At 42.7% G+C, this 26,196-nt stretch overlaps 1 protein-coding gene across 2 annotated transcripts in view; it reads right to left on the minus strand.

Moving 5' to 3' along the window:
• Positions 1-26,196, minus strand: part of LOC138398674 (N-acetyllactosaminide beta-1,6-N-acetylglucosaminyl-transferase) — a 78,132-nt gene that overhangs the window by 20,615 nt on the left and 31,321 nt on the right. Inside the window, exon 1 of one of the 2 annotated variants that reach the window (XM_069493108.1) lies at positions 14,314-15,238. The exons of the other annotated variant lie outside the window; for it this stretch is intronic. Within the exon in view, the coding sequence (XP_069349209.1) occupies positions 14,314-15,238 (925 nt within the window). Of the gene's footprint in view, positions 1-14,313; positions 15,239-26,196 lie in introns of those variants that run through there. 2 annotated transcript variants of the gene reach the window in all.

Here is a 26,196-nt window from a genome sequence, read left to right on the forward strand (position 1 = left end):
GAACCCTCAGGGGTTCTGAGAATACGAGGAATTGGGTTTCTAGATAAGGAGGGTGTGAAAATTCAGTGATCTGTTTAATTCTGACATGGGCAGTTTTCTGTAGGTAGTATTATGTTTCAATAAAAAAGTCTTAAAAAGTTTCGACAGGAATGCAATATTTACATAGCTTTGTAAAATAAAACATGAGACTTCAAAGAAATGTTGGTCTCTTCAGTTCCTTGCCCTTGCTCCCTTCTCTGCCCAGGGCCACTCTAGGAACTGTGGTACCACTTTCCAGTGTCCGGTTTTCAGGTGTTAAGGGCTTTACTTTTAAGCATTTGAGTGCCGCTGTTTTCATTTGTGTAATAGTTATTTCAGTAGTTTAGAAACTCTGAATAATGGACATCTTTAGATCAAGGCCAACAACTAATATATTCAATTTATAGGAAAAAATAAACCCTTGAGCATCTGCTAATTTAGACAGAGCCTCTCCTGTATGAGTTCTCATAAGAAACCATATTGAGGTGTCGTGCTCCTCACCACGCTTGTGCGTGATCTGATTGTTGGAAAGGACCTGGGATGGGAAGTTTTGTGAGTCTGCCACATGTGTTTCTGGAATAAAAGTGGGACACAGTTTTAGTTATTCCTATTCTTCCAGTTAAGTTCTTGGTGTTCCTACTATTTATTTGAAATCACTGATACTGAAAAATTAAAGGCAATCAAAGTAAACCAAGTTCAAGTTTAATAACTGCATACATAAATGCTGTAGTTACTTTCAGTTTATTATCCCAAATGAAAAATACTACTACAAATGACCCTACTTTTAAAAAAAATGTTAAGAGGCCCAACTGATTTTATTATTTATTAAAAAAATAAATAACATGGAAAAAGAAAAGTAGGCCAAAAAGAACCAATACTTAACAGAGATTATTTAAGCCGTGAGAGGACCCATAAGAAACCACAATAGTCACCTTATAACACACACGAGGAATTCATTAAAAAAAAAAAAAAGAATAAGAAGCTGCTTTTCCAGACCCCAATGGCTACATACTCTATGATTCCATTTTTAGGACATTCTGGGAAAGCACAGGGATGGTGAACAGGCCAGGATTTGCCAAGAGTTTGGACTGGGGGAAGGGACTGTACAAGGAGCAGCTTGAGGGAATACTGGGGCTGATGGACTTGTTCTCGAATGTGGTGGTGGATGCATGACTCTATGCAGTTGTCAGAACACATGGAACTGGACACCAAAAACAGTGAGTTTTACTGTATATAAATTTAAAAATAGAAAAAGGAAGTTGCTGCAAATTCAACAACAATAAAATGGAATGGATCTCCTTCACAGCAAATGGATAAATTTTTAAAATTATATTTTGTAATATACCTATAGATTTTTTTCATTTGAGAAATATCAATACTATCTTTTTTAATGAATTCTGAACACTTTACAGAATCCTGTTGTTAAAACCCATCTTTCAGTATTAGACAGCATACATACCAAAATATTCTTCTGTCCTTTTGCTCTGATATCTAGGACATTTCAGAGAGAAATTGTGAGAAGCACTAAACATATAAGGACTACTGTATTAAGACTTAGACGTCTCATCTTTAAGACCTCGTCTAGCCGCTAAATCATGCAACGCAAATAAATCATTTCATCTCCCTAAATCTTAAACTATTAGACTGTCCCTTCCAACTCCAGCACAAAATCACCTACTCCACTTCGCAAGATCATTTTGTTATTCCTGAGGTAGCCAGTCTCAGTTTCGATTCCTTCCATATCTTCCACTTGAAAAAGAAACCGGCCGGCGCGGTGGCTCACGCCTGTAATCCTAGCACTCTGGGAGGCCGAGGTGGGCGGATCGTTTGAGCTCAGGAGTTCGAGACCAGCCTGAGCAAGAGCGAGACCCCACCTCTACTAAAAATAGAAAGAAATTATATGGACAGCTAAAATATATATATAGAAAAAATTAGCCGGGCATGGTGGCGCATGCCTGTAGTCCCAGCTACTCGGGAGGCTGAGACAGGAGGATCGCTTGAGCTCAGGAGTTTGAGGTTGCTGTGAGCTAGGCTGACGCCACGGCACTCACTCTAGCAACAAAGTGAGACTCTGTCTCAAAAAAAAAAAAAAAAAGAAAAGAAAAAGAAACCATCACCACCCCTTCTTCTATGTTCTAGAAGTGCTGCTATTGGCTCCAGAGTTACAGAGTAATAAGTCGTTAGTTACAGAGTTAGTACTTCACTTCTCACCACCACCCCGCCCCCATCCAAGATTAGTGCTTTTCATTCTTCGGCTCAGGAAAGTTAAGTTTGGAGAGTTGGAAGGACTTGTCCAAGATCACAAGCGGGTGAAGCCATGACATGAGCCCCCCACCTTTTGAGGGAGGGGAATCCACCCTCTTCATTCTACCACAGTTCTGAATTCCATGTGGACCACGGGCAGACTCTGAAGGTACACAAGGCCATTTCTGATTCATGTGACACACTCCCCCGAGCCCTGCCCCTGCTGGGACACAGTGGACAGAAGCTGACAGGGAAATGGGCACGATACCCCTCACTGAAACACCCTGTTTCAACTTGGTTCAGGTGCCCCACATTCTGGCGAAAACAACACTGCATTTTTTCACTGGAGGGAGAGAGAGGAGATTCAGGTTATTTGGAAATTGCACGTATTGTCTTTGCAGGAGTTAAGATACGCACACTGACGCAGGGTTGTTGCTGGCCACCTGCGATTCCTGGTATTGAAGTACTTGAATTGATGCCCCTGCAAACGCCGCACATGGTGCAGTGCATCCCGCTAACCGATGCAGGATTCCCGGGCACTCCGCCCTCTCACTGCCCCGTGCAGGGTGAGCGCTAGTAGTGTGGGAAGCGGAGGGAAGGGAGGGAGTTCAAGTGGATTTTGTCTGAGTTTGAGAAAAGCTTCTAGATCCTGTGTAGTACTTTCTGAAATCTCTGCATTTTGGGGGATTGCATTTTTCCAGCCCCTGTTGTACCTTAATGAGGGCAATTGGGTAGAATAGAAAGAACTAACAGTCATTGATACTTACTTGGCACCATGTACCAGTCTACGCACTTGATATGTACTAATACACACAATTTACATACAATAGTAGGTCATATTATTATCTCTGTTTTACAAATACAGAAACTGAGATTCAGAGACATTACATACTTTGCCTCAAATCATACACATGAGGAATCTGCAAAGCTGTATTTGACGCCAAGGGGTCTGGCTCCACAGGGTCCCCTCTGTCCCCCACACTTACACTGAAGAACAGGAATTGATAGTAGGAAAATGTGTGCTCTCTTTGATTCTAACTGATGCTATTCGCTTCTGTGACTGTGCTTGCTTTTAGTTGTTTGATAAATATAGTTAATCAGAATGAAAAACAGGTATAAGAGCAAGGGTAACTCCATGATAGGCTAGGCTTCCTGGATGTGAGAAGCTAACAGCCTAGTTCTGCTTCTGTATATATGGCTTGCTGGCTTGATGCTTAGCGTAAGTGGAGCCATGGCAGGCTTCACTAAAGTAAAGGAAAACAAAGCCCCGGGGAGGTAACCGCAAGTTACTTCCTGATAAAGGGCTGGAGAGTCCAGGGGCCCTCCAACCAACTAAGTAGATAAGAAGGGCAAGACATGATCAGCGCATGAACGGCTTGTGCAGGGCGTGTGTTCCCAGCATCACTTGTAACCAAAAACTAGAAGGTATGCAACAACAGCCCCCCTCCCCCGTCGGAGACCCTCCTCTTCCCCTAAATGACGTTAACTACAACTGGTGCCAGCACGAAAAGCCCGAAGTTTAGAGTCAACAAACCATGGAGCCAACGCGATCAGCCACTTCTAAAAGAACAAATAAACTAAAGGGAGATGGAGTGCAGACTAGTGTGTCGTGTGCAGACTAACGTGTTGTGTGCAGACCAGTATGTCGTGTGCAGACTAGTGTGTCGTGTGCAGACCAGTATGTCGTGTGCAGACTAGTGTGTCGTGTGCAGACCAGTATGTTGTGTGCAGACTAGTGTGTTGTGTGCAGACTAGTATGTGTCGTGTGAAAACTAGCATATAGAAAGTATAAAAGCTTAACCTTTACCCCAGGGCAGGGTCCTAGTTCGTGGAGAGGCCGCTGCATTGGTGCTCTGGGACTTGGACCCTAGCTCGAGCTAGCCAATAAACTCCTTTGCCTTTTTGCAGCCTCAATGACTCTGCCTCTCTGTTCCTGGGGCCAAGGGGAACCGGCTCTAACAACACTACACTCACCTCAATCTAGCTCAGCATTTATGGGCACGCTGAGAAAATACCTTCCAGAAATGAGGGGATAACCTGCTGTATTAAAACAATGAGAGAGGTGGGGACATTGTGTAAGTGCTCAGCGCTCAATTTCCTCATTTGGGCAGAACTTTAGAGCATAGAAATCACCTCCGCACACTGCCCACGGTGGCCAGCCTGAGTTCTAAGACGTGGCAGTAGTGGTGGTTGCATCCAGATTCGGGCACCATGACTGTGACAAGGAGAGAAAGTCACTGCCCAGAGGCCATTGTTCCGTCAATGCTGCTGGTCACAGTGTACTATAAATGGGAAAGTGATGACATTAATATATCAGAAAGAGGGAAAAGCGGAGGGACAGAGGTGATCACAGAATTAACAATGGCTGAGATGGGAGCTGTCCCCCAATCCAATGTCTGTTACTCTCACGACGATCGTATGAAATCAGTATTGCCCCCATTTTGCAGATGAGTAAACTGAAACCCATGTAAGACAGATTAATTGCTCAAGATCTGACAGCAGGCCTGACATGGTGGCTGATGCCTGTAATCCCAGGACTCTGGGAGGCCAAGATGGGAGGATAGCTTGAGGCCAGGAGTTCCAGACCACTCTGGGCAACACAGTGAGGCCCCATCTGTACAAAAAATAAAAAAATTAGCCAGGTATGGTAGCAAGCACCTGTAGTCCCAGCTACTTGGAAGGCTGAGGCAGGAGAACTGCTTTGAGCTTCACGGTTTGAGGTTGCAGTGAGCTATGATCATGCCACTGCACTCCAGCCTGAACAACAGAGCAAGACCCTCTCTATATTTAAAAAAAAAAAAAAAAAAAAAAAAGAAAGAAAGAAAGAAATTTTTTTTTTTTTTTTTTTTTTTTTTTAAGGGAAAGCCAAGCCTGGAAAGGAAAGAAAAATTTTAAAGAAAGATCTGGCCGGGCGCGGTGGCTCACGCCTGTAATCCTAGCACTCTGGGAGGCCGAGGTGGGCGGATCGTTTGAGCTCAGGAGTTCGAGACCAGCCTGAGCAAGAGCAAGACCCCATCTCTACTAAAAATAGAAAGAAATTATATGGACAGCTAAAAATATATATAGAAAAAATTAGCCGGGCATGGTGGTGCATGCCTGTAGTCCCAGCTACTCGGGAGGCTGAGACAGGAGGATCGCTTAAGCCCAGGAGTTTGAGGTTGCTGTGAGCTAGGCTGACGCCACGGCACTCACTCTAGCCTGGGCAACAGAGTGAGACTCTGTCTCAAAAAAAAAAAAAAAAAAAAAAGATCTGACAGCAGGGAAATGAAACCTAAGTCTGTCTTATCTACCTCTAATATCTTTGTGGTTCCCCGACATGCTCCAGAGTTAAAGCAAAATAATACAGGAATCTCATTTGTGATCACCTAGCCCAATTTCTTCATTTTACAGAGGAGAAAACCAAGGCCCAGAAAGGTTAAGTAACATGTCCAAGGTCAAACATGTAGTTAAGAACAGAGGATAGAACTTAGAAAATAATTTTACAGTGTGGGCATCTAGGTTACTAGTCCTTCTTACACAGGATAATGGTTGGGAGTTTGAAGCACTTACGAAAAAAGAAAAAACATTCACACATGGCTCATAATCTTTACTGACCATTTACTATTCTTAGCTGTACAATGTGAAGTGTTTAAAAAGTCCAAGTTCATGAGCTACTGTTCCAATCCTTAATGTCTTTTGGGGTCATCAAAAGTCATATCCTTACAGCCACCCAGAGATTCTTCTGGCCCTTTTACAAACATCTTTGAAGAGAAATATTAGCAAGTCATAGTCACTGCTGCAAGACTCCGTCACCAGATATATTCCAGATATATTTTATGGGGATGAAGTTGAATTAAAACAATTCTTACTTTCTAATAAATTCTCAAACACCTTCCAAACTTTCTCTTATGTCCTGAAATCAAAATTAACTGAGGCTCAGGTTGGTTAAGTAATTTGTTCAGTGTCTGACAGGCTGTTAAGTGACAAGGCTAGGAGTCAAAACAGATCTTTTCTGCTCCAAAGTCCATATTCTCTCATCCACTCTACCCTGCAAGATCAGAGCGACCTCATGCAAAGCAACAAAACTTGATAACTGGGCATCTCCAATTAAATTACATATGTGTAAAATTAACAAGAAGATCGAATCCAACAGAGAGGGCTCTACGAGAACATGCAGCAATGGAAAATATATTAAGATTTGGCTGAAGGCAAAATATCTTCATGTTAATTCCATCTTCAAACATACTTTGGACTCCCAGTAAGACTGTCAGTTGTCTTTTTTTAAAAATAGAGGAAGTGGAATATTCAGTATGGAGAAGAGATTAAAAAAAAAAAAAGGTACCTCTAAAGACCACACATGGAACAGTCTATTCTACTAACCAGCTTACTACTCTTAGTAAGATACTCCTTCCCATTTCTCCTATAGGAAGAGGAAGGCCAAGAGAATGGAAATTGTAAGCAGAGTGCTAACGCTTACTTCTAATGCCTAAGGAGCCTGTGCTTATAGATTCAGCTTTGTTGATTAAAAACAAAGAGGAAAACCCAGTCTGGTTCATGAACTATATCCTAAAAGTTTAAGTTGGATGAAAATATTTTCACTTTTGAGCAAATTGTTATTATGGGATACCTTGAAAGCCATAGTCTGGACTATCAGCATTTCTCATTTCCTTTGAAAAGAGGAAGCTACTCACTTCGGAGAATTATAGAGTCAACTCAAAGATGTGTCATAAATTTTGTTTTCTCGTCTTGCGTTTGTGTAACATGCTAAGGGTTGTTGAAACTGGCTGATGGGCACAGGAGGATTATTGCACTATTCCATGTGTTTATATATTTTTATATCAGGGTTTAAAAATTAGCCCTGTGTAAGTAGCTAGGATGGGCAAAATTTGTTTTAATATCAAGGAAGCTGAACACTCAAAATGGGAAGGATGTAGCTGGGCTCACAAAAACCTGTATAGAATAATTGTGAAAAGTTCTCATTTCTTTTAAGCCTTGGCTATGTTGACTTCCTTTTCCAAGAAATTAGATTATGTTCTAAATAGGTATCTTAAATCTTTTCTGGAACCTGACAGGGTTTAAAAAAAAAGGAACCAATTAAACCCAATTCCTACTCCTTTCGTGTGATGGGATCTCAAAAATAAGAGTTTTGAGGATGCTATTGGCATCCTTCATGGTTTTAAGGTAACACTTTTCTAATGGATAATACACACTTCATTGTGTTATTGTGAGGATTAGGTGAAGCTTTTCAGCAGTCTTAAAAATTACACCAATAACACTAAGACGAATCAAAATTATCCAGCATAGGTATCCATCTGAACATATCAAATTGCTTAAATTTTCCCATCTTTCGCCCATCCCTCTTTGAGTATATCTGTATCTAGTTTACCATGGTTGGTAAAACTCACTTTTGTATTGAGAAGAGATTTAACTGATTTTATTCAACACCTTAAGGATCTCATTAGTATAGGAACAGTAGGCCACATTTAGGTTTTCTTAATATATACTCTTATTAGTAAGTGGATAAATCTTAACCTGTCACATTACACCCAATTTTTTCATTTAATTCTCAAAACAACCTTACTAAGTGACTGTACAAAATGAGGAGTTTGAGGTTCCGGGTACACAAGATCACACAGTTAACAGAGATAAAGTTGAAATGCATCATCAGGTTTGTCTCGCTCCAAAGCCCATGATATTTGCTCAATACTCGCACTCCCCGAACATCAGCCATTCGTACCCCGCTTTTGCGAAGGCTGCCGTGTGCAACAAACATCATAAAGAGTCTCCTTACGGAAACTCGGAAACTCGCTTTCAGTTTCACTGGTGGTTGCCTTTTTTCTCAAAGAGAGTCTCCATATGGAAATGAACAGAACCAGCATGTGCTGCCAGTCTATATATGTGCCAGTCTCTGTAAGAGATGTCTGTGTGAGCAGCTCTCAAAGTGCCCCCCTCCGTGAGAAACATCAGCATCACCCAAGAAATTGCTAGAAATACAAATTCTGGAGCCTGCTGCAGACCTGAAGAATCAGACACTCTGGGGTGGGGCTTTCACAGGCCATGAGGGGATTCTGAGGCAGGATCCAGATTGAGAACCCCTGCACTGTATACATTATCTTATTCAACACTCACAACTTCTCTGGAAATTAAGTGATCTTTATCACCCCCATCATCACAGTAGAATAAACAGAGCCTCAGCATAAACTAATGCCAGGATCACACCGTTAGCAAATACTGGGAGGAAGGACTTAAACCATGTTTGTCTGGGTCCAAAGCCCTTTTCATAATATTGTGTGGTCTCAGAGGAGGACGGAAAGAGATGCTTTTATATTGTGTAAAGAAAAATAAGGTAGAAATATTTATGTTAAATAGATAATTCAGACATTGATCATTGTATTATGTACTTTGACATATGCGTATATCAGTTATATGACTTTGATAAACAGTATTTTATTGTTTTAAAAAGTCACTGAAATGCAATACTATGCTTTCATTTAAAAAAAAAAAGACAGCCAGGCAATGGCTCATGCCTATAATCCTAGCAGTCTGGGAGGCCAAGGAGCGAGGATCGCTCAAGGTCAGGAGTTCTAAACCAGCCTGAGCAAAAGCAAGACCCCGTCTTTACTAAAAATAGAAAAAATTAGCCAGGCGTGGTATTGCACGCCTGTAGTCCCAGCTACTTAGGAGGCTGAGGCAGGATGGTTTGAGCCCAGGAGTTGGAGGTTGCTGTGAGGTGGACTGATACCATAGCACTCTAGCCTGGGCAACAAAGCGAGGCTGTTTCAAAAAATTAAAAAAAAATGACAACTGTTGCTTCTAGAAAAAAAATTGTCTTACACAATTGGTAAGGAATGATGGGAGGTTGAATCAATTGGAAAAATGGTCTTGTCAGTCCTAAAGTATCAGCTATGTTAATCCTCTCTGCCGGAATTAAGCTGAAGTTAAATTCTGCTTCCTGGATGTTTACCAATCATAATTGTATTTATACTTAATTAAACATACATATATACTTTAATCCAATTTTTCTTGTCTCGTAGAATATTGTTCTAGAGATTAGAAATTAAGAGCTAATTAAGAGTAGTGTTTCCTAATCACTTCCTTCTTAGTGGTGGGGGAGCAAAATTACTTGAGCACAGATGATCTCAAATACTATAGTGGAGCCAATGCTAGAAACATCACAAAGGATTCTACAAACGGCTATAGCTTCAGCATAGTTTAATTATGTAAATATCCTATAACCTGTCTAAGATTTCTCTACCAGGGGCTGGGATATGTTGTAGACTATAAATCTCCCCCTACAATCCTACCTGAATTACTGAACTGGGAAGAGCCTAGAGCCCTTTACCAAAGAGGTAAATAAAACAAGCCAAAGAGGCCCACATCGCTAATATAACATTTTGAAAATCATATTCAAATTTATTATGCGTATTTAATATAATCTGGCTATACAAAAATATTATTTTAAAACTCCATTAAATGGATAGGCACCCATGGAACCATCAGTTTTGTGGAATTTCTCCTTCAACCAGAATTTTTCTCCACATTAACAGAACTAATGCCACTGTGGATTATCCTCCAGCCACAAAAAGATCATGTTATTGTAGACCTGAATGTTGTGGTGACATTCATTAAGACATGATTCTACCAGACCATTAATATTTATAATTCTCAGCCATCCGTACAATCAGCGTGAGTGAATGCCTCCTTTGTGGTTCTAGAAACTGAATTCTAAATTTGGGCTGGTATACAAAGAACACAATGCATACTTTGAAAAACACTGGGACGGATCCAGCCACACCCAGATTAAAGGCCTTGGTAACCTTTCTATAGAGAACGCATACCTTCTAAATAGCTCAGTGTTTATGTGTGTTGAGAGCTACACCTGGGGAGATGTTTTCAGTTTCCTTCTATTATCTCTTCTTAACCTTTCACATTCTTATAATCTTGTTTTTTCCTAAGCCAGTAACTAAGGAGCCCTGGATCAAATTAAGTCAGAAGCAGCCCACTGCATGAACCGAATAGCCCAGGAATTGTCCTAGCAGCAGGGCTGAGTGGGTGCCAGGTGTGGGGGAAACTCAAACCAGGTGCAGGTGAGGCAGAAACTAACTGGAGGTGTCTACACGTGCTGCCTGCAGCTGCTTTCTCTTGGCATCAGAACCTGACAGCATGAGCCCAGGTTGGCTACCTGGAAACCAGATTTTCTAAGGAAGGACTCTACCCAATAAACATCTTATCTGGAACTCTGGAGCTTCCTAATTGTACCAGGTTTCTCTATGTTTTATTTACTGACATCATTTGTTGGCCTGGCTATTGTGGAATTATATCTCCAAGTATTATTTTACCTACTGTTTCTCTAGTCCTTACTATCAAAAATTATCCCCCACTCCAGGTACAGTACACTTTTATATGTTCCTCCCATCTTCTCATAGTTATGAGAAGTTATTCCTAGTTATTCAGCACATTCTTGCCCCTCCCCTGACTCAACCTGTAACCATCTAGCATTCTGCATATTCTCAAATCAGCTGCATGCACAGTGACAAATTATAGTGATGGGGATACAAAGAAGGATGTCACATTTCTTACCCTTAAGCAGCTCAAATAATGAGGAGGTTGGGTAGAGGAGATATTCACTCAACTGGTAATTGCAAGTCAACGCTGGCAACAGTGGCATTGGGTGCAGGAGAACCCAGAGTTGGAGTGCCAACTCTCAGGGCGGGCTGGGGTGGGGGAGTCATCAGAGACAGCTTCTGGAAGAGGTGACATCCAAGGTGGGGCATAAAGGATGAAGAAGATTTGGATAGGGGGGGTAACAATGGCATCCTTTATTAGAGGATATAAAAAGCCATCAAAAACGGTGAAATTTGCAGAAGTGTGTAGGGCCACGTAGTTGTTGGAACATAAAATATGAAGCATCAAATAAAAAGAAGTGAAGGTAGAGAGATGGGTGGGGTCAGGTCATGGAGGTCATGCCACAGTAAGAACTTAAACGTGATCCTTTAGATGAGAAGCCACAGTAAAGCTTGGAGCTCGGGAGCAGGTGTTCTACCAGCCTACCTGAGAGTTCTGCGCATTCACCACAGTGGCACACTGTGGAGCAAAGGTCCCTGCTAACTTTGTCCCACCAGATTTCTTGGACCTAGAGTTTAAATTGCTTCAAAATAAAAAAAGGATGAGCTCTTAAATTAAAAAATAGCTTCCTAAATGTCTGCATATGACCTTTTTAAATAACAGATTTTGCAGTATTTCTCATTCACAGACAATATGGTGCCTAAAATAAGAACCATTTTTTTTTTGGAGTATTTTTGTGGTGAACTTAAAATCCATATATAATGTTTTCCACATGATGTTTAATCAGTTTTATTGTCTATACATGTAGTAAGATACCTCAGGAAGGATATACAAGGAAGCATGATATTGGTAGCTGATGGAGTACAAACTTTAAAAATTTTGAAACTTGTGAATATATTTCATGTGTTTTTTAAAAAAATCTAACTTAAAAAATGTTTTTGGCTGGGCATGATGGCTCATATCTGTAATCTCAGCACTTTGGGAGGCTAAGGCGGGAGGATTGCTTGAGGTCAGGAGTTTGAGACCAGCCTGAGCAAGAGCGAGACCCCCTCTCTACTAAAAATAGAAAAAATTAGCCAGGCATGGTGGCGCACACCTGTAGTCCCAGCTACTGAGAAGGCTGAGGTGGGAGGATTGCTTGAGCCCAGGAGTTGGAAGTTGCAGTGAGCTATTATGACACCACTGCACTTTAGCCCAGGGGACAGAGGGAGACCCTGTCTAAAAAAAAAAAAAATTAAAAATAGGGAAGAACATTCAGGAAAAATGGGTTGAGGTGGGGGAAAATTAGCCCAAAATACTCTTACTAAAGCTTAATACTCAACCATTCAAATCCCGAAACTTAAATGCTATGAAGTCATGTCTGTCTGCCTACAGTTGTACCCTCATAACACGGAGGGTGGTTGGTACCACAAAGGGCTAAATAAATATTTGGTGATTGCTGAAAATACAGAAATCAAAATAGTCGATTATTTTTTGAAGACTTCTTTTCTATCCTGTGTGAAGACAAAGTCCTGAGAGGCTTCATTGTCTTTTGTTACCGTAACGGTGATTAGGTTCAGAGTCTCTGAGAACGTTAACTGAAGAACACTTCGAATTTCAGAGACGGAGGAACCACATCAAAGTCTGTTCCAGAGGAGACCAAGGAAATGGGCACAGAAGCCCGTGGAGGGTGATGAGGGTCTCTTCGAGAAAGGGTACCTTCTGGTGACTCCGGTGAAACGTGGCCCTGACCAGCCTGGCATGTTTGCTGTCTTCCGACTCTCTCCTTCTCTCCCTCCTTCTCCATATTCCTGCCAACCTCATTCCAGCTCCAAGTGGCCAGGAGCTTCCTTCCACAGCCCTCCTCATTTTTTCCAACCATCCTTATCCTTTCTCCCTTCTGGGATTCTGCAGGGAATTTGCTTTAGATATACAGGAAAGAAGAAATGATCACTCCTTCTTTGCCTGGTACGAGAGAAACAGCTCAAACTTCAGGCCACACAAATCCAGGATCAGATTTTGGCTTTGCCTGGGACAGGCTGTGTAAACAACACAGACATACGACATCAGTCTAAGTCTCGTTGTCTTCATCAGTATGTGAGGATAACAATGGTGATTGCTTAAAATTAAAAGGAATGACGTAGACCATAACATACCTCACACAAACTGTACCAACAAAAACAATAGTAAATGCCATGCCTAGAATATTTATGCGTGTTTAAAATAGTTATTTGTACATAAAGGGTTAACACTCACTACACTATGAGAAACGTTGGTTCATCTCCCCCATCTACAAGTCTTGGTGACCTGACAATTTAGCATCTCTCCTGGGATAGCCGTGTCTCTGTTCCCAGCCACCTTGTCCATCCTCTTTCTGCCTAAGTAGACTTCTGTGACCACCACTCTAGTTTAGCTCTGAAGGATGCTGAGTTATTGGGGAACTAGGTACGTCTTACTGCTTTGAGTCTGCTTTCAGACACAAAGGTAGCTTCCAACAGCATCCAAAAGTGTGCCAATGAAAATAACACGTAAGAGCAGGAGTTATTTCAAGAAGGGCAGGCATAGGACCACCCTCACACAGGACTGACACCTACAGGCATGCTGGTGCAATATTGGAAACAAGCGTATTGGGACATCACCAGAAAGAGGTGCTGCGGGTCACAGACCACCTGTGGGAAACAGAATTTGGAAAAGAAACCCAGTCCTAAACTGAAGAGGGAGTTGGATACTCTTTTCTGCCTTCAGCTGCCTGGCATACCTTGGACCCCTGTCCAGATTATCATAAACAACTGAAAAGACTTCAAGGTATAGAAAACCAAGAGGCTGCAAACTGGAATTTCTAATAAAAATCTGTGACTTAAAGCTGAGAATTCTCTTTGGATCCATTCCAGCTAGAAGCTCTCTCTGTATGTTTTCAACTCATTGTTACCTACTCCTCTAGGCTAAAATATCAGGCTAGATTTGTTGACCCAAGATGAGCTGAGACCTGGCTACTTGTTCAGATCTTAAACCACTGACATTCAAGCTGGAGTGATAATTTGTAAACATCCAAATAGGCTTCCGAGATTATAAAAACAGCACCCCCAAAATAGTGCGATGACTTTCGAGCAATGCCTGCATTAATGAAACAGTGTATAACATCCCTCTAAAAGAAACATCACCTGTTTCAATTCATAAATTCTAGAATGCTTATTTAAAAAAATCCGTCTTATGTTACAGCTGTGCTTATCAATGACTACAAAAAGTATTCATTGAAAAAACCGCTAAAAGTCAGCAACTATGTGATACACAATCAACAGTAGTTTTGCCAGAGTAACAATAGCTCAAGATTTCTTAGATCATCATATCTCACATATTTATAAGAGAACAAAGCCAGCGCTAAACTGTTGCTAAAAGCAACTAAACTAATAGTTTTCTAAGTATTTGATTTTTAAAAAATAATTTCAAATGAGTCCTCCGGAGAGAAGTAGAATGTTAGCAAACTCCATCTATGGAGGAGAAGAAATGGGAAAGGACAGCAGCGCCTACCTGGAATCCTACTGAGTGTCACCCAGAAATGCTCGTCAGGACTATAGGTGTCTTTCGACCACTGTAGTAAATCAATGGCCCTTTTGTCATGGAAAACAAAGTTGACAAACTCTCTGGTAAGGGCCACATAGGCAGTGCCAAAGTATATGGTCAGCTGATGTGGAGGTGAGGCTTTCAAAATTTTCGTATTTTTCACAAAAGAGCCATCTTTGCCTATATGCTCTCGGTGGACATATTTAGTCCGTCCGATTGCGTGATGAGGGGGCAGCACCCCTGGGGTAATATTTTTCCCTTTAAATCCTTTCAGATGCTGAACTATTTCCCTGTTGGTTTTCAGGGGGAAGTCTTGCCCACAGGTGTTGATGGCGTACTTCCAGGGAACCTCGGAGGTGACAAGGTCTTGCAGGCAGTTGAGGTCAGCCTGGAGCCTGGAAATTCCTGCATAAACCACAGACTCTACCTTTGAAGCAATAAAAGCATTTTGGAAACAACTCAGTAACTGCCGCACAGATTCCTTAAACTCAGCTGGGGCTTTCTCATCCACATGAACGCAGTAGACATTTTGGGGCATATAGACAGCCCTAAAGAGCCTTTCAAAAGTATCGAAGTCCTTGTGGATGACCATGACATAGGCCAAAGGGAATGCGACTTCCTCTTCTGACAGGGGACTTGTAATATAGTGATTCTGGATCAGGTAGTCCTTGCAGGGAACACTTCCCAAAGGTAATGGTAAGGTATTGTCCCACAGAAAGGTTGGCTCGTCTTCTAAAGCATAATTACAGGCATCTGTTCTAAAATACCTTTCTCCGGAACTGTTCAGCTTCTCGTAACTTTTTGGTGGGCTCAACTGGCTATTGTAAAATATCACACAAATAACCACACTGAACACAGTGAAAGCAAAAAAGTAATACCTCCAAAAGTTCATTATTTTCACTTCCCTGGGGAAGGAATCTCTTCGGGGATTGAGAAATGGTCAGTCCCTGAAACTACGAGCCTGAGGCTGACCTGACTTCTCTTGCCAGTCCTTAATTTTGACAGCTTCTGCAGAGTGCCGGCTTCCTCTCCCGAGTCCTTTAATCCTCGCGTACTCTCTGCTTCGGTGTCCTGCCCATCCTCTTTGGGGCTGGCTGGAGATGTGATGCCTTTCTGCTGCGCTCTGCTCTGCGGCTCCTCAGTGCTCAAATCCCTGCTGTTCCCAGAGGCTCAGCCCAGCCCAACTCACCCTCAGGGAAGCCGCCTCATTTACGTACGAAATGCAAGCGGCGATCTCAGCAAATTACATCCTGGAAAGGAATGACGGGTCCTTTTCACTGGAGCCGAGTTTCTCTTGCTCCCCGCTTCCCCCCTTCCATCCAATCTGATCTGATTTCCCTTCTCTTCTCACGTTTTCTCCATGCCTTCCAGAATAAGTGGCTCTATTTTTTTTCTGGCTAGCCCCACAACCTGCTAGCAGTGCTTGGAAGCCACAGCATTTAGGACGTTTGCTCCTGGAGTTTATTTCTCTTCCTATTTCTCTGCCCCATCTTTTCCTTTCGGTGTTCCCTCTACCCCGGGCACACACAGACATAGAGAATGAAGAATACACTTGTAATACGTCTGAGTAGAATATAATCAGCGGCAAAAAAATCTTTGATGGTGAGGTTCACTGGATTAGATTAGATTCTAATGATGTAACAAAACATCTGTGTGTGTGTGTGTGTGTGTGTGTGTGTATTGAACTATGGGAAGAGGGAACCAGGAATTACACCCTTGGGGGCACAAGATAAGGGCAGAAGGAATCTAGGAGTGGCTTTTCACATTAAAGGGTCAGTGTTGCTATCATATAATGAAGTAAACATACCTTAGTTTGCATGTCAGGGAGAAATGTGATAGTCATTGTTCCCGGAGAGCAGGAATTGGTTCCCATTTCACACAGAAAGCTTCAGATAACTTGAGCTCTTGGCACGGTATGATCTATAATATGTGGAGTGACCAGCCACTAGGTTGCTTTGAAAGCCTAACATCTTTAGATTTGAGGTCATTTCATGGAACTCAAAAGATTCTCATTCTCCTCCCCATGCAACCTCTTCTCCCACTTCCTTACTTTGAAGAAAGAAGGAAAGCTTCAGGGCTGCTTTGAGATTCCTGGAAGCGTCAGTCAGTGTAATTCTGAGGAACCGGGAAGAGCAGGTCTGGCCACATTACAGAGGGGTTCTCACAGCCCCGTGCGGCAGTGCTGCAAGCAATGTGGAGTGCTGGAGTGCACTGGGGATCGATGCAGGTGGTAAGGACCCTAGTGGGGAAAAGGTTAGTGGTCCAACTGAAATATGTGGCAGCCACCATGGAGTGGGCCCTGCTTCCATCTCACTCCAGAAGCCACTGGCTGTCCTACCTGCCTGGGCATGTGGCATTGGGAACAGCTGCTCTTGTTAGGAAAACATTCGGTGCATGATGCCGCGATCTCCCTGCCCCCTCTCTATCCCACACCACCACTTGACTTCTATAGTTCACTGTACGAGTGAATGGCAGTGAATGGCGACAGTGGCATGGATGTGACAGACATTGATTTGGATATTGATTAGGAGAGTTGCCAAAGAATTGGCAGGGCTCTTTGAGATCAACTGACAGAGCCCTTTGTTTTACAGATGAGGAGACAGGCCAGTAAAAATATTCTCTCCAAAGTTATTCAACTCAATGGAAACCAGAGCCTTAATTCTATAGCTCCCTTGTTCAGATGCTGAAGCCACTGCATTTGGCTAAATCCTAGCTGGTCACGGTGACCAGGGTAAAGTTACTTCACCTCCCTAAGTACCACGTTCTCCCTCTGTGAAAGGGTAAATTACACTGGCCCCCATTTCACATGGTTGTTAAGAAGATTAAATGGGATAACTCTTGTTCCGGGTTTAGCAGGAATCCGGGCACCTGGTGTATGTTCCATAAGCATTAGCTATGATTATTGCTGTTGTTGTTTCTCTTTTGAAAAATATCTAACACTTCTGACCCTGCGAAGGAACTGATATTTTTATTTCTGTTCTTAGTAATGGAAAAGAAAAACATTTATCCTAAGGCTTTCAAATGGGTTGATTTATTCCCAAAGGTTAAATTCCACTCTTTTTCTTCCTCATAGCTACCTCTTGTTTATCTCAGAACACACACACACACAGACACACACACAAAATGTGGCTAAATGAAGGAAACAACCAAACAGTCCATTCTGATTCCTTCACAACCCTTCATTTATACAAGAACCACACCCTATTCTGCAAAACATGTCCTTGGCAGGACTTGTGGAGAACAGGAAGGGGAAAGTCGGAGGCAGAAAGGGAAGCAAAGGGCTTTCACTGTAGGTTCAGTCTGGTTTTTTTCCCTGCCCTGATCCTACAGTAGGGAGCTCTGGTGGACACCAGTGCAAAGCAAACTGAAGAAATCTTTCATTGTGATGTAACCCAAGCAGACTGCAAAGGGAGAGTAGCAATATAATTTATAGTTCAAAACAGCAGTATCAAAATAAATAAATACATACATAAATAGAACAGCCCCCCGCCCCCCACCCAAATCACGTATATGGTTTGTCCTGGCTTATTTACAACGGTTTAGAGGAACAGACTGAGATTAGAATGTGATGCCTTCTGATTGGCTGGCCTGAGCAGTCGGTTTGTTTTGCCTGGTATCTGTGGCAACTGAATAAGCATTTCTTCCAGAAAATAATTGGGTGGGCTAAGCTATTAACCTCCAGCCAGGACATTATTTCTGCTCCCGTTCACTCTAGTTGGCTTAACATAGTGGACATTCCCTGTGACTCCTGGCCGCTCCCTGCCCCAGGGTAACCTTTATGGTCACAAACAAGGAGAGAGCACAAGCACCACAGCTAACAACACGTAATCAGCTGACGGAGCTCAGGAAATTTCACCCCAAAATATGACTCCTTGTTATAGAGTATTTTGAATTAAAGGCACTTAGAGATCAACAGGCCCTTGAAGGGGCTTCCCCTCTATCTGCATATCCAGCCTGATCCATCAAAAAAACAATGGACTTTCCTTATCCTCCCTGTTATCTCACTATATTGCAGGAAAGAAAATAAAGAATGAAAAACTAGACCTGGCCCAAATCATTTTAAATATAATACCTGTCTCTCAAATTAATTTACAAGTCAATCTGTCCCCCTCCTCCACCCCATCCATTCTCTCAAGTATCCATTCATCTTCCCTAGCAACCATTTATTGCCCCTAAACAGAATTACATATACTCCCCATCTCCCCCTCCCCTCTAAAAGGCCGGTATACATACTCTGGTTTCTCTTCAGATCGTATAAATCTTTCGCCTTTTAAAAGGCAGGTATAAAAATGTCTGGATCCCATTGGGATACTGGGTAATCACTCTGTGATTCTCCCTGTGTGCATGGTAAGTAAACCTCTTCCTCTTATTAATCAGCCTTAACTGAGAGTTGATCTTTCACCAAATTTTGAGGAGTGTGGAGTTTCCCCTTGTCCCTATGCAGCTTAGCTCAAACATTAAAACCAAGGGCTGGGCTCTCTGGGGGGCCTCTGCGCACCTGGGGAGACCTCTTTTCCCTTACTGGGACTCAGTTCTTATTAACCTGCTATGAGCTTTGCTTCTACCCCAGCTGGGTTAACAAAGGCAGAAGGAAGTGCTGGTTGGTGGAGGGGCAGGATTGGAACCCAAGTCTAACCTGCTCCCAGATCCCCAAAGTTCTCCATCTCCCTTGGCATAACCACTGGCTGCTGAACCAGGGCAATGCTTTTGGATGAGTCCTCCGGGACGCTTTCTAACGGGCTGATTTACCCCCAAAGGTTAAATTCCACTCCTTTCCTTCCCCAGTGCTGCCTCCCCTTCATCTGCTTCCCCCCTGCTCTGTGTCTAAGGCTTTGGTTGTGTCAGTCTGGCAACCTCAAACTCTTGCCACAATTGAGACACAGAAAATAAACAAGAAAGATCTCCAAGCAACCAAAACAAAGATCACACATTGTAGGCTGGATTCGTGTACTCAAATGCATACGGGCAGGTAAGGCAAGGTGAAAGAATCCACAGATGGTGGCTAACACTTGGCCAAGGCATGGTGGATGTAGAGGAGGGTGGGGACCCTGGGGAATGAGAGAGCCTTCACCGCCCTCCCCCACCCCCCAAGGCAAGCTGCCGCCCTCAACATCCGCCATCAGGGCCACACGGGATCACAAGCCCAGTCCTGCCTGCTCTTCCGATGTTTTAGGAGAAGTGAGAAATCTGAATTTCATCAGAAATTCCCCAATTTTTAAAATGTTATCAACTAATTAATAAATTTTTAAATAATAAGTACACATACACACCCATGCCTGAGGAGTGCATTTGGCCCACAGGATGCCAGTCTTATCATCTTTGCTTTGAGCATCAAAGTTCACGTACTTTGAATTCCTCTTGAGGCTTAGCCTATTAGCTTTTAGTTTAGACACAATCATAACAAATGTTCTTACAGCCAAGCAGATGCAATGTCACAAACTAGAACTGGCAGATTTGGCCTGAGAATTAAGTAAGTTCAAGTCCAAAAGCAGAGCTGTGTGAGATCACTCAGTCGAAGGAAAATCAGGATTTATACAGCTCGATGCCTATTTTATTACTTTATAAGATCAATACCTCTGGTATTTATAAAGATCAAATAAGATAATATCTGTGAAAGGACTTGAAAACCGAAGATGAGTGCGAACAATGGGCCAACCTAGACTTTCTTTGGAAACAAGCATAGTACAAACATTTAGTGAAACAGAAATATAAATGTATTCATAGATATCTTATATATATATTTAAAATAAAATATTCTATTTAAAAGGGCATTCTGAAATATGTTTATTCAAAATAGTGGGCTTTTTTTCATTGAAGCATTTTTTAATAGCACAGAATACAGATAATAGATTGGGATCAAGGTTTTGTAAGACTAGAGGTTTAATATTCCTATTGTGCAGAGAGATCCTATAAATTAATAAGAAAAGGTAAACAATCAAAGAGAAAAGTAGAGTATATGACAATCACAAAGCAGAAAAAGCAAATGGCCAATGATCACATGGAAAAAGACCCTTTTTGCACTAGAGGTCAGGGCAATTCAGATTAAAACAAAATTAATATGCCATTGTGGGGAATTCCTGTAGTTTTCTGTTGCCTCAGCATCCATTCTGAATATAAGTTTAGCCTTCTCTTACAGAAGCAGGGCTCAGGCACCCTTGACTCAGTTTACCGTCCTCTACTTCCTCCCAGCTCCTCGTGTGGTCAATCGAGATCTCTGCCTTCTATGACCGCAGCCTGGTGACCACCTCCCTGTGGGACAGCTGGATACAACCTACTTGACTCACGTCTGCCTGCTCCAAACCCAGCAATTAGAACTCTCTTCGGAAAACTCACCTCAGTCATGCCCAGGACCCCAGTACAGGCCTGGGGCCGCAGGTCCCTCTCTGTCTCTCTTGGCCCCACCTGCTGACTGAGCGTGCACGTCTCAGACAGCACCCCCTTCCCGGTGGCCTTGTGAGGTGCCCTCTTCTCTCCCGGCTCTGTAAGTAATAAACTGTTCTGGTATTTCACATGTTCTGCTGGGCTGCCTCCTCTGTGTCTCACCTGGCCAACACCCCTGGCCTAACTTTCCTCCCGGTCAGGTCTCTCCTATAGAGTGGCTATCTTGGTAGAAATAAACTGGACACAGGTCAGACAAGAGCCACAAGGGCATCTGCCAGTATAGACAAGTTTCCTGGGAGAGGGACTCCTGGTCACAGGTTGGACACTTAGGCATTAGGCTGCCCACCAGGGTAAAGAAGTATCTGGTGCAAGGCACACCGTAAACACCACGACCACCTCCCCTGGAGCCACACCAGGGCAAGGCCAGAGTTTACAGCCAGAGACAAACCTCAAGACCAGATTTAGAAAGAAAAAAATACAACAGCCATTTTGTCACCCATCAAATAGGCAAAAATTTGAAGAATAGTTGCAAGTGTTGGCAAAAGTATCCACTGAAGGGAGTTTGAATTGCTAGAACTTTTGGGGCAAGAAGTTGTTTTAAAATTTTTTAAAAAGTGTGTATGTATGTATATTCGTAAAAAGTACACCTCAATGTTCTTAGAGCTAAACAGATGGGAAGTCACAGATTAGAGGAGGGATGTAGAACTGGCAGATTCGGTGCTCTATTGGATACAGGTCAGACAAGAGCCCAGTTCCCACCACCCTCTCATGTGCTTCTGAGCTTGCTTCTTGCAGTATTTTCCCTCTCCCTTTCTGACTAACGATCCCTCTGAATCCCAGTTCTTTTTCTGTGTTTCTCTCTGTCTCTCGGGTTCTCTCTCCCCAGATCTCTCTCTTTCTCTCTCTGTCCTATTCTCCAGCTCTCTCACCCTCGGAGCTCCCCCAGCCCAGCCCTCCAACTCCCCTAAACCTTTCCACCCCCCTTTCAAATCCCTCCTCTTTGGCCTCCCGAAATAGCTTTTTTTTTTTTTTAATTAGCTATTTTGTGCACTAAAGGGTAGACTTCAATGATTAATATCTAGAAAATTCACAATTATGACAAAACAGTTTCCTTGAAAACACTAGACAAATATGTTTACCACATGATTCTACCTCAGATGTCAGCACTTCCTCTGGACAGGGCCAGGCAGTACATACTCCAGGCTTGTGGCCATCCGTGTGGTCTCTGCCGCAACAATGCAACTCTGCTATTTATCATAGCATGAAAGTAGCCCTGACAATATGTGGCTGTACCCTAATAAAACTTTCTTTATGGACCCTGAAATCTGAATTTCATATCACTCTTCATGTCATGAAGTCATCTTCTTTTGATGTTTTTTTCCGACCATTTGCACATGTAAAACCATTCTTAGCTTGAGGGCAGTACAGAAATAGGCCAGATTTAGCCGAGGGGCTGCAGTTTGCTGATCTCTGCTCTAGATTATAATCATGCTCCTCCAGGCCTAAATTTTGCAATTTTGGGATCTTTGCAATCACCTATAATTTCTGAGGTTTTATAGAAGAGAAAGCGTGAAATGAGGAAAAATAGTAAGTTTGACCATTCTCATACCCACATGAAGCCCCTTTACATACACCATCTGGGTTGCAGTGCAGAGTGCTGGATTTATAAAGAGTGTGGACAAGTAATTTACACTCTTGGCCTCAGTTTTCTTTTCTGTAAAATGGAGGTAATAGAAACTACCTTACAAGGCTGAGGATTAAACGGGATGGAGGGTGTGAAAGCAGACACATATATGTTACCCTGGTACCCCCTGAACCTGGTTTCTGTTGAAGGGGACAAGGGACCCAGGAGTATACATGCCAGGGCAGAGTCAGATGTCGCTGCAGAGCCACTCTATATGCCTCAGTTTCTTTTTTGCTTCTATAATATGGAGATAATAAGAACACCGACCTCATAGGGTTCTTAAGAGATTTGAATAGGCTAATGCATAGAAAGGGCTTAGAACAATGCCTTGCACATAATAAATACCTGACAAATCTCAAGACATCTCTCTGTTGCAAACCAGGCTCATATAAAACCCTGCGCACCCTGACCATCTTCCTAGGTAGGTTTGGTGGAGGCAGAACAGCTGTGTGTGCAGGGGTCATTCTGCCACCTTAAAGATCCCTAAGTACAGGCTGGAGCCCTCAAGGCCACCATAATCACGGGCAGCACCAGCCTCTTCTTCTCTCTCTCCCCACCCATTGAAGGGACTGCCCTTCATTCCCAACTGCAGCCTCTTGAGCCTGTTCTTTGAAACAGCCTCCGACTTGGTTACTTCTTCAGAGAGCAGCCTGCTTGCTGGTGCACACTGCAAAAAGCTAACAATGGAGGCGGCGGACCGCATGGTGCCTTCGAGTTGAAGACCAGGTTTAAATGTGGCTCTGCTGCTTACTATGTGGCCATGAGACAGTTTCTTGATATCGCTGTGTCTTAGCTTCCTAATTCTTAAAAAATAATAGAAAGTCTACCCAAGTGGTAGGAAATAAATCTAAGAAGCCTTTTCTAGCCTCCCTCTGTTATCCCACCTGCCTCCACCCCAGCTTTCCTCGTTCTTCCAGGGTCACAGATTTTCTCGACTTCCCTAGCAATCCCATTGGGGGAGCAAATTTCTTTTCCTTCTGGGGTTAACTGCCCAGCTGTCAACTCTAATTGCCCAAGCAAAAATAAAAACAACAACAAAAAAATAAGAAAACAAAACAACAACTTTATGTTTGGCTATAATCTGTTAAATTTCAGGGAACAGCACAGGTAACTATTTGTCTTCCTATGCAACTTTTCTGTGACTTCAAATATCTCGCCTGAGAAAAACATCGCAAATTCCAGGAGACAGTATTTCGCAATTCAGATGTATCTTAAAGATCCCAAACTCTTTATCTTCCGAACACTTTCAAATAAATAGAAGCAAAACAGTTTTAAAATAAAGATAGGCAGTGATTTCCTCCAACTTCTAATTTTAATAGTTCTATTAAATTCTTGACTCATTTTCCGTTCATTCAATCCACTCTTACACTAGTTCTTTCCCACAGAGACTGTCATTTGCTTGAGTTTAGACAGTTTGTTAGGGCAAAGTGCTTGGATAAATTCCCAAAACCAGATGTTTCCTCTGCTTTCCTAGAAATTAAAGCTGAAACAAATCTGCCTCCAAGACATGTCCTATGCTTATTATAACTAATTGAAGACAATTTTTTGCATTTGATTTTCCCACTGGGTAAAGTGGTTTTAAATTCAAATTTTATATTTACCCATCTATTCTTTTAGATGACATCCTTAAAGTCTATACTATGTTCTCAAAAACAGTGGGGAGATTGTTATATGAGTAGGCTCTGTCCTGGTCTGCTCGGGCTGGGGACCTCATGGATGACTCTGCAGTTTCGATCATTAGCCTTCGATGTGTCGTAACCTACATAAGGGAACGGTTTCGATGATCACTTTTCCCAGTGTGTTCATCAGCGCTGTTCCACAGAACATAAATACTTAGGGTACTAGTTCCTCATCCGGATATGCCCTGTGTGTGGGAAAGTGAGCAGAAATGGGGTGCGTGACCAATGGCCCAGTTTGCCTGGGACTGAGGAATTTCCCAGAACACGAGATTTTCAGTGTTGAAACTGGTTAAGTCCTGGGCAAATCAGGACGAACTGGTCACCCTAGATACCCTAGGTCCCACCCACTCTTGGATTGAGAATCGCTACTGAAGGTATTACCAATTAGAGACTATTCAGGAGCTGATCAGTGGGAAAGGAAAAGAACTGTTCAAACCGTTGATCTCGGCGGGGTTGGGAGCGGGGAGCAGGGGAAGGACGCACATCATCACTAAGTCTGCAGTGCAGAAATCTCTGTGTGATCCTCCCTCACACTTCCGTGAGCCACTGAGGCATGGGGACCAAGTGATTAACATTCATGGGATGGCTTTACAGTGGACCCTAAAGAATGCATTTAAATCATACTAACTGCACAGATGTTCGCCGGTGGATATAGGAAGGTTTTGGTAACAGCCTAAATAATAATGGGAGAACCTAAAGAGATAATAATTGTTAGTATGGGGTTACTAGTATCTACAATCCCCTCCCCTTCCACACCACGTGTGCCTTGAGAGATCTTCTTTCTGTATGAAGTAGGATTAATAGAAAAATATAGGATCTTATGAATGCAATGCTCATTTTAAAGTTTATTTTGAAAAAATAGGCAGTGAGGCTAGAAAATGTAAACTCACTTTACAGAGCAGGAAGATCAGGCAGACATTTGAGCTCTCTGACTCACAATTTCCTAATTTGTACAACTTTAGGATTGGAATGAGATGCTCTCTAAGGCCCTCTTTGGTGCTGAATGCTGTGATGATTCTAGATTCAGCAAACAATAAAGAGGAAACTATTTTTACAGGAAAACTGTATTTGGGAAGCTTGGTTTGGATTGAGTACTTGACAGAGAAATTCCAGAAAGTGGTAGGATAATATTAATAGAACAGAGATAAATCAAGAAGCTTTGGAAGCAGGGAAGAGGTCAGCTGGCTCACACAGAGCGAAGTCCTGGGAGGGGAGAAACCAGACAGGCACAGGTTTGATCTCTCCAGGAGATGACCCACCACCTAGCAAGGACTTCAGGGTTTGGGGGAGGGCAGTTGTCACCTGGACTCAGGCAAGGATTTGGAGTCCAGATAGGAGGACCTTTTTTCTGTAGACCCCTAAAGAACTCGAAGAAGCACCTGGACCGGGGATGGGATTACAGATTTTCAGTAAAGAGGATTTATGTGAGGACTGGGGCTAAGGAGGAGAAGGCTAAAGAGGAAATGAAACGGGAAATGCCCAGATGCAGGACTGAGGGTGCACAAAGCTAGATCCATTAGGATGACCCGAGTATTTCCAGCTCACTCAGGAAAGATCATGGTTTTATCTTCCAATATTTTCACAGTTAAGTTCTGATCTTTTAAATCTGGCTGAAGGGAAAGATTATGGAGCATAAATATCGTGAAGTACAGAGCTCAAGGACAAGGGCTTTGAAAGCACAACCTCCACCCATCATTCTCTGGAAGTGTGGCAGTAAAGGGCATACGAGGCAAACGGATGTGGGGAAAACTCTGTGCCGCCATGGTTTTGTCCATGAGCACCTTAAGGAAAAATGTCACATACTGTGAGGTCAGACGGTGAGAGAAACGTTCATAAGTAGATGTGGAATGGAGAAACCACACTGAGAAATGGTAAGTTAGGAAAGCAGTTAATATACTTTTGTTTTGGATATAGCCTTCTAAGACTGCAAATTGTCCGCTCTAAGACTGCAAATTGTCCGCTCTGAGACTCGGGGGTGGGGGCAAGTCACCAAAATTCTTAGCAGGGTCATTTGCTTTACCAAATGATGGGTTATTCTATCAAACAGGCAGCCTTATAAACATCTGGTCTTTGAATCAGCAGCCTTTGGTGTTGAGCTTTTTTTTT

This window comes from Eulemur rufifrons, chromosome 18 (genome assembly GCF_041146395.1).
Source record: "Eulemur rufifrons isolate Redbay chromosome 18, OSU_ERuf_1, whole genome shotgun sequence".
NCBI lineage: Eukaryota > Metazoa > Chordata > Mammalia > Primates > Lemuridae > Eulemur > Eulemur rufifrons.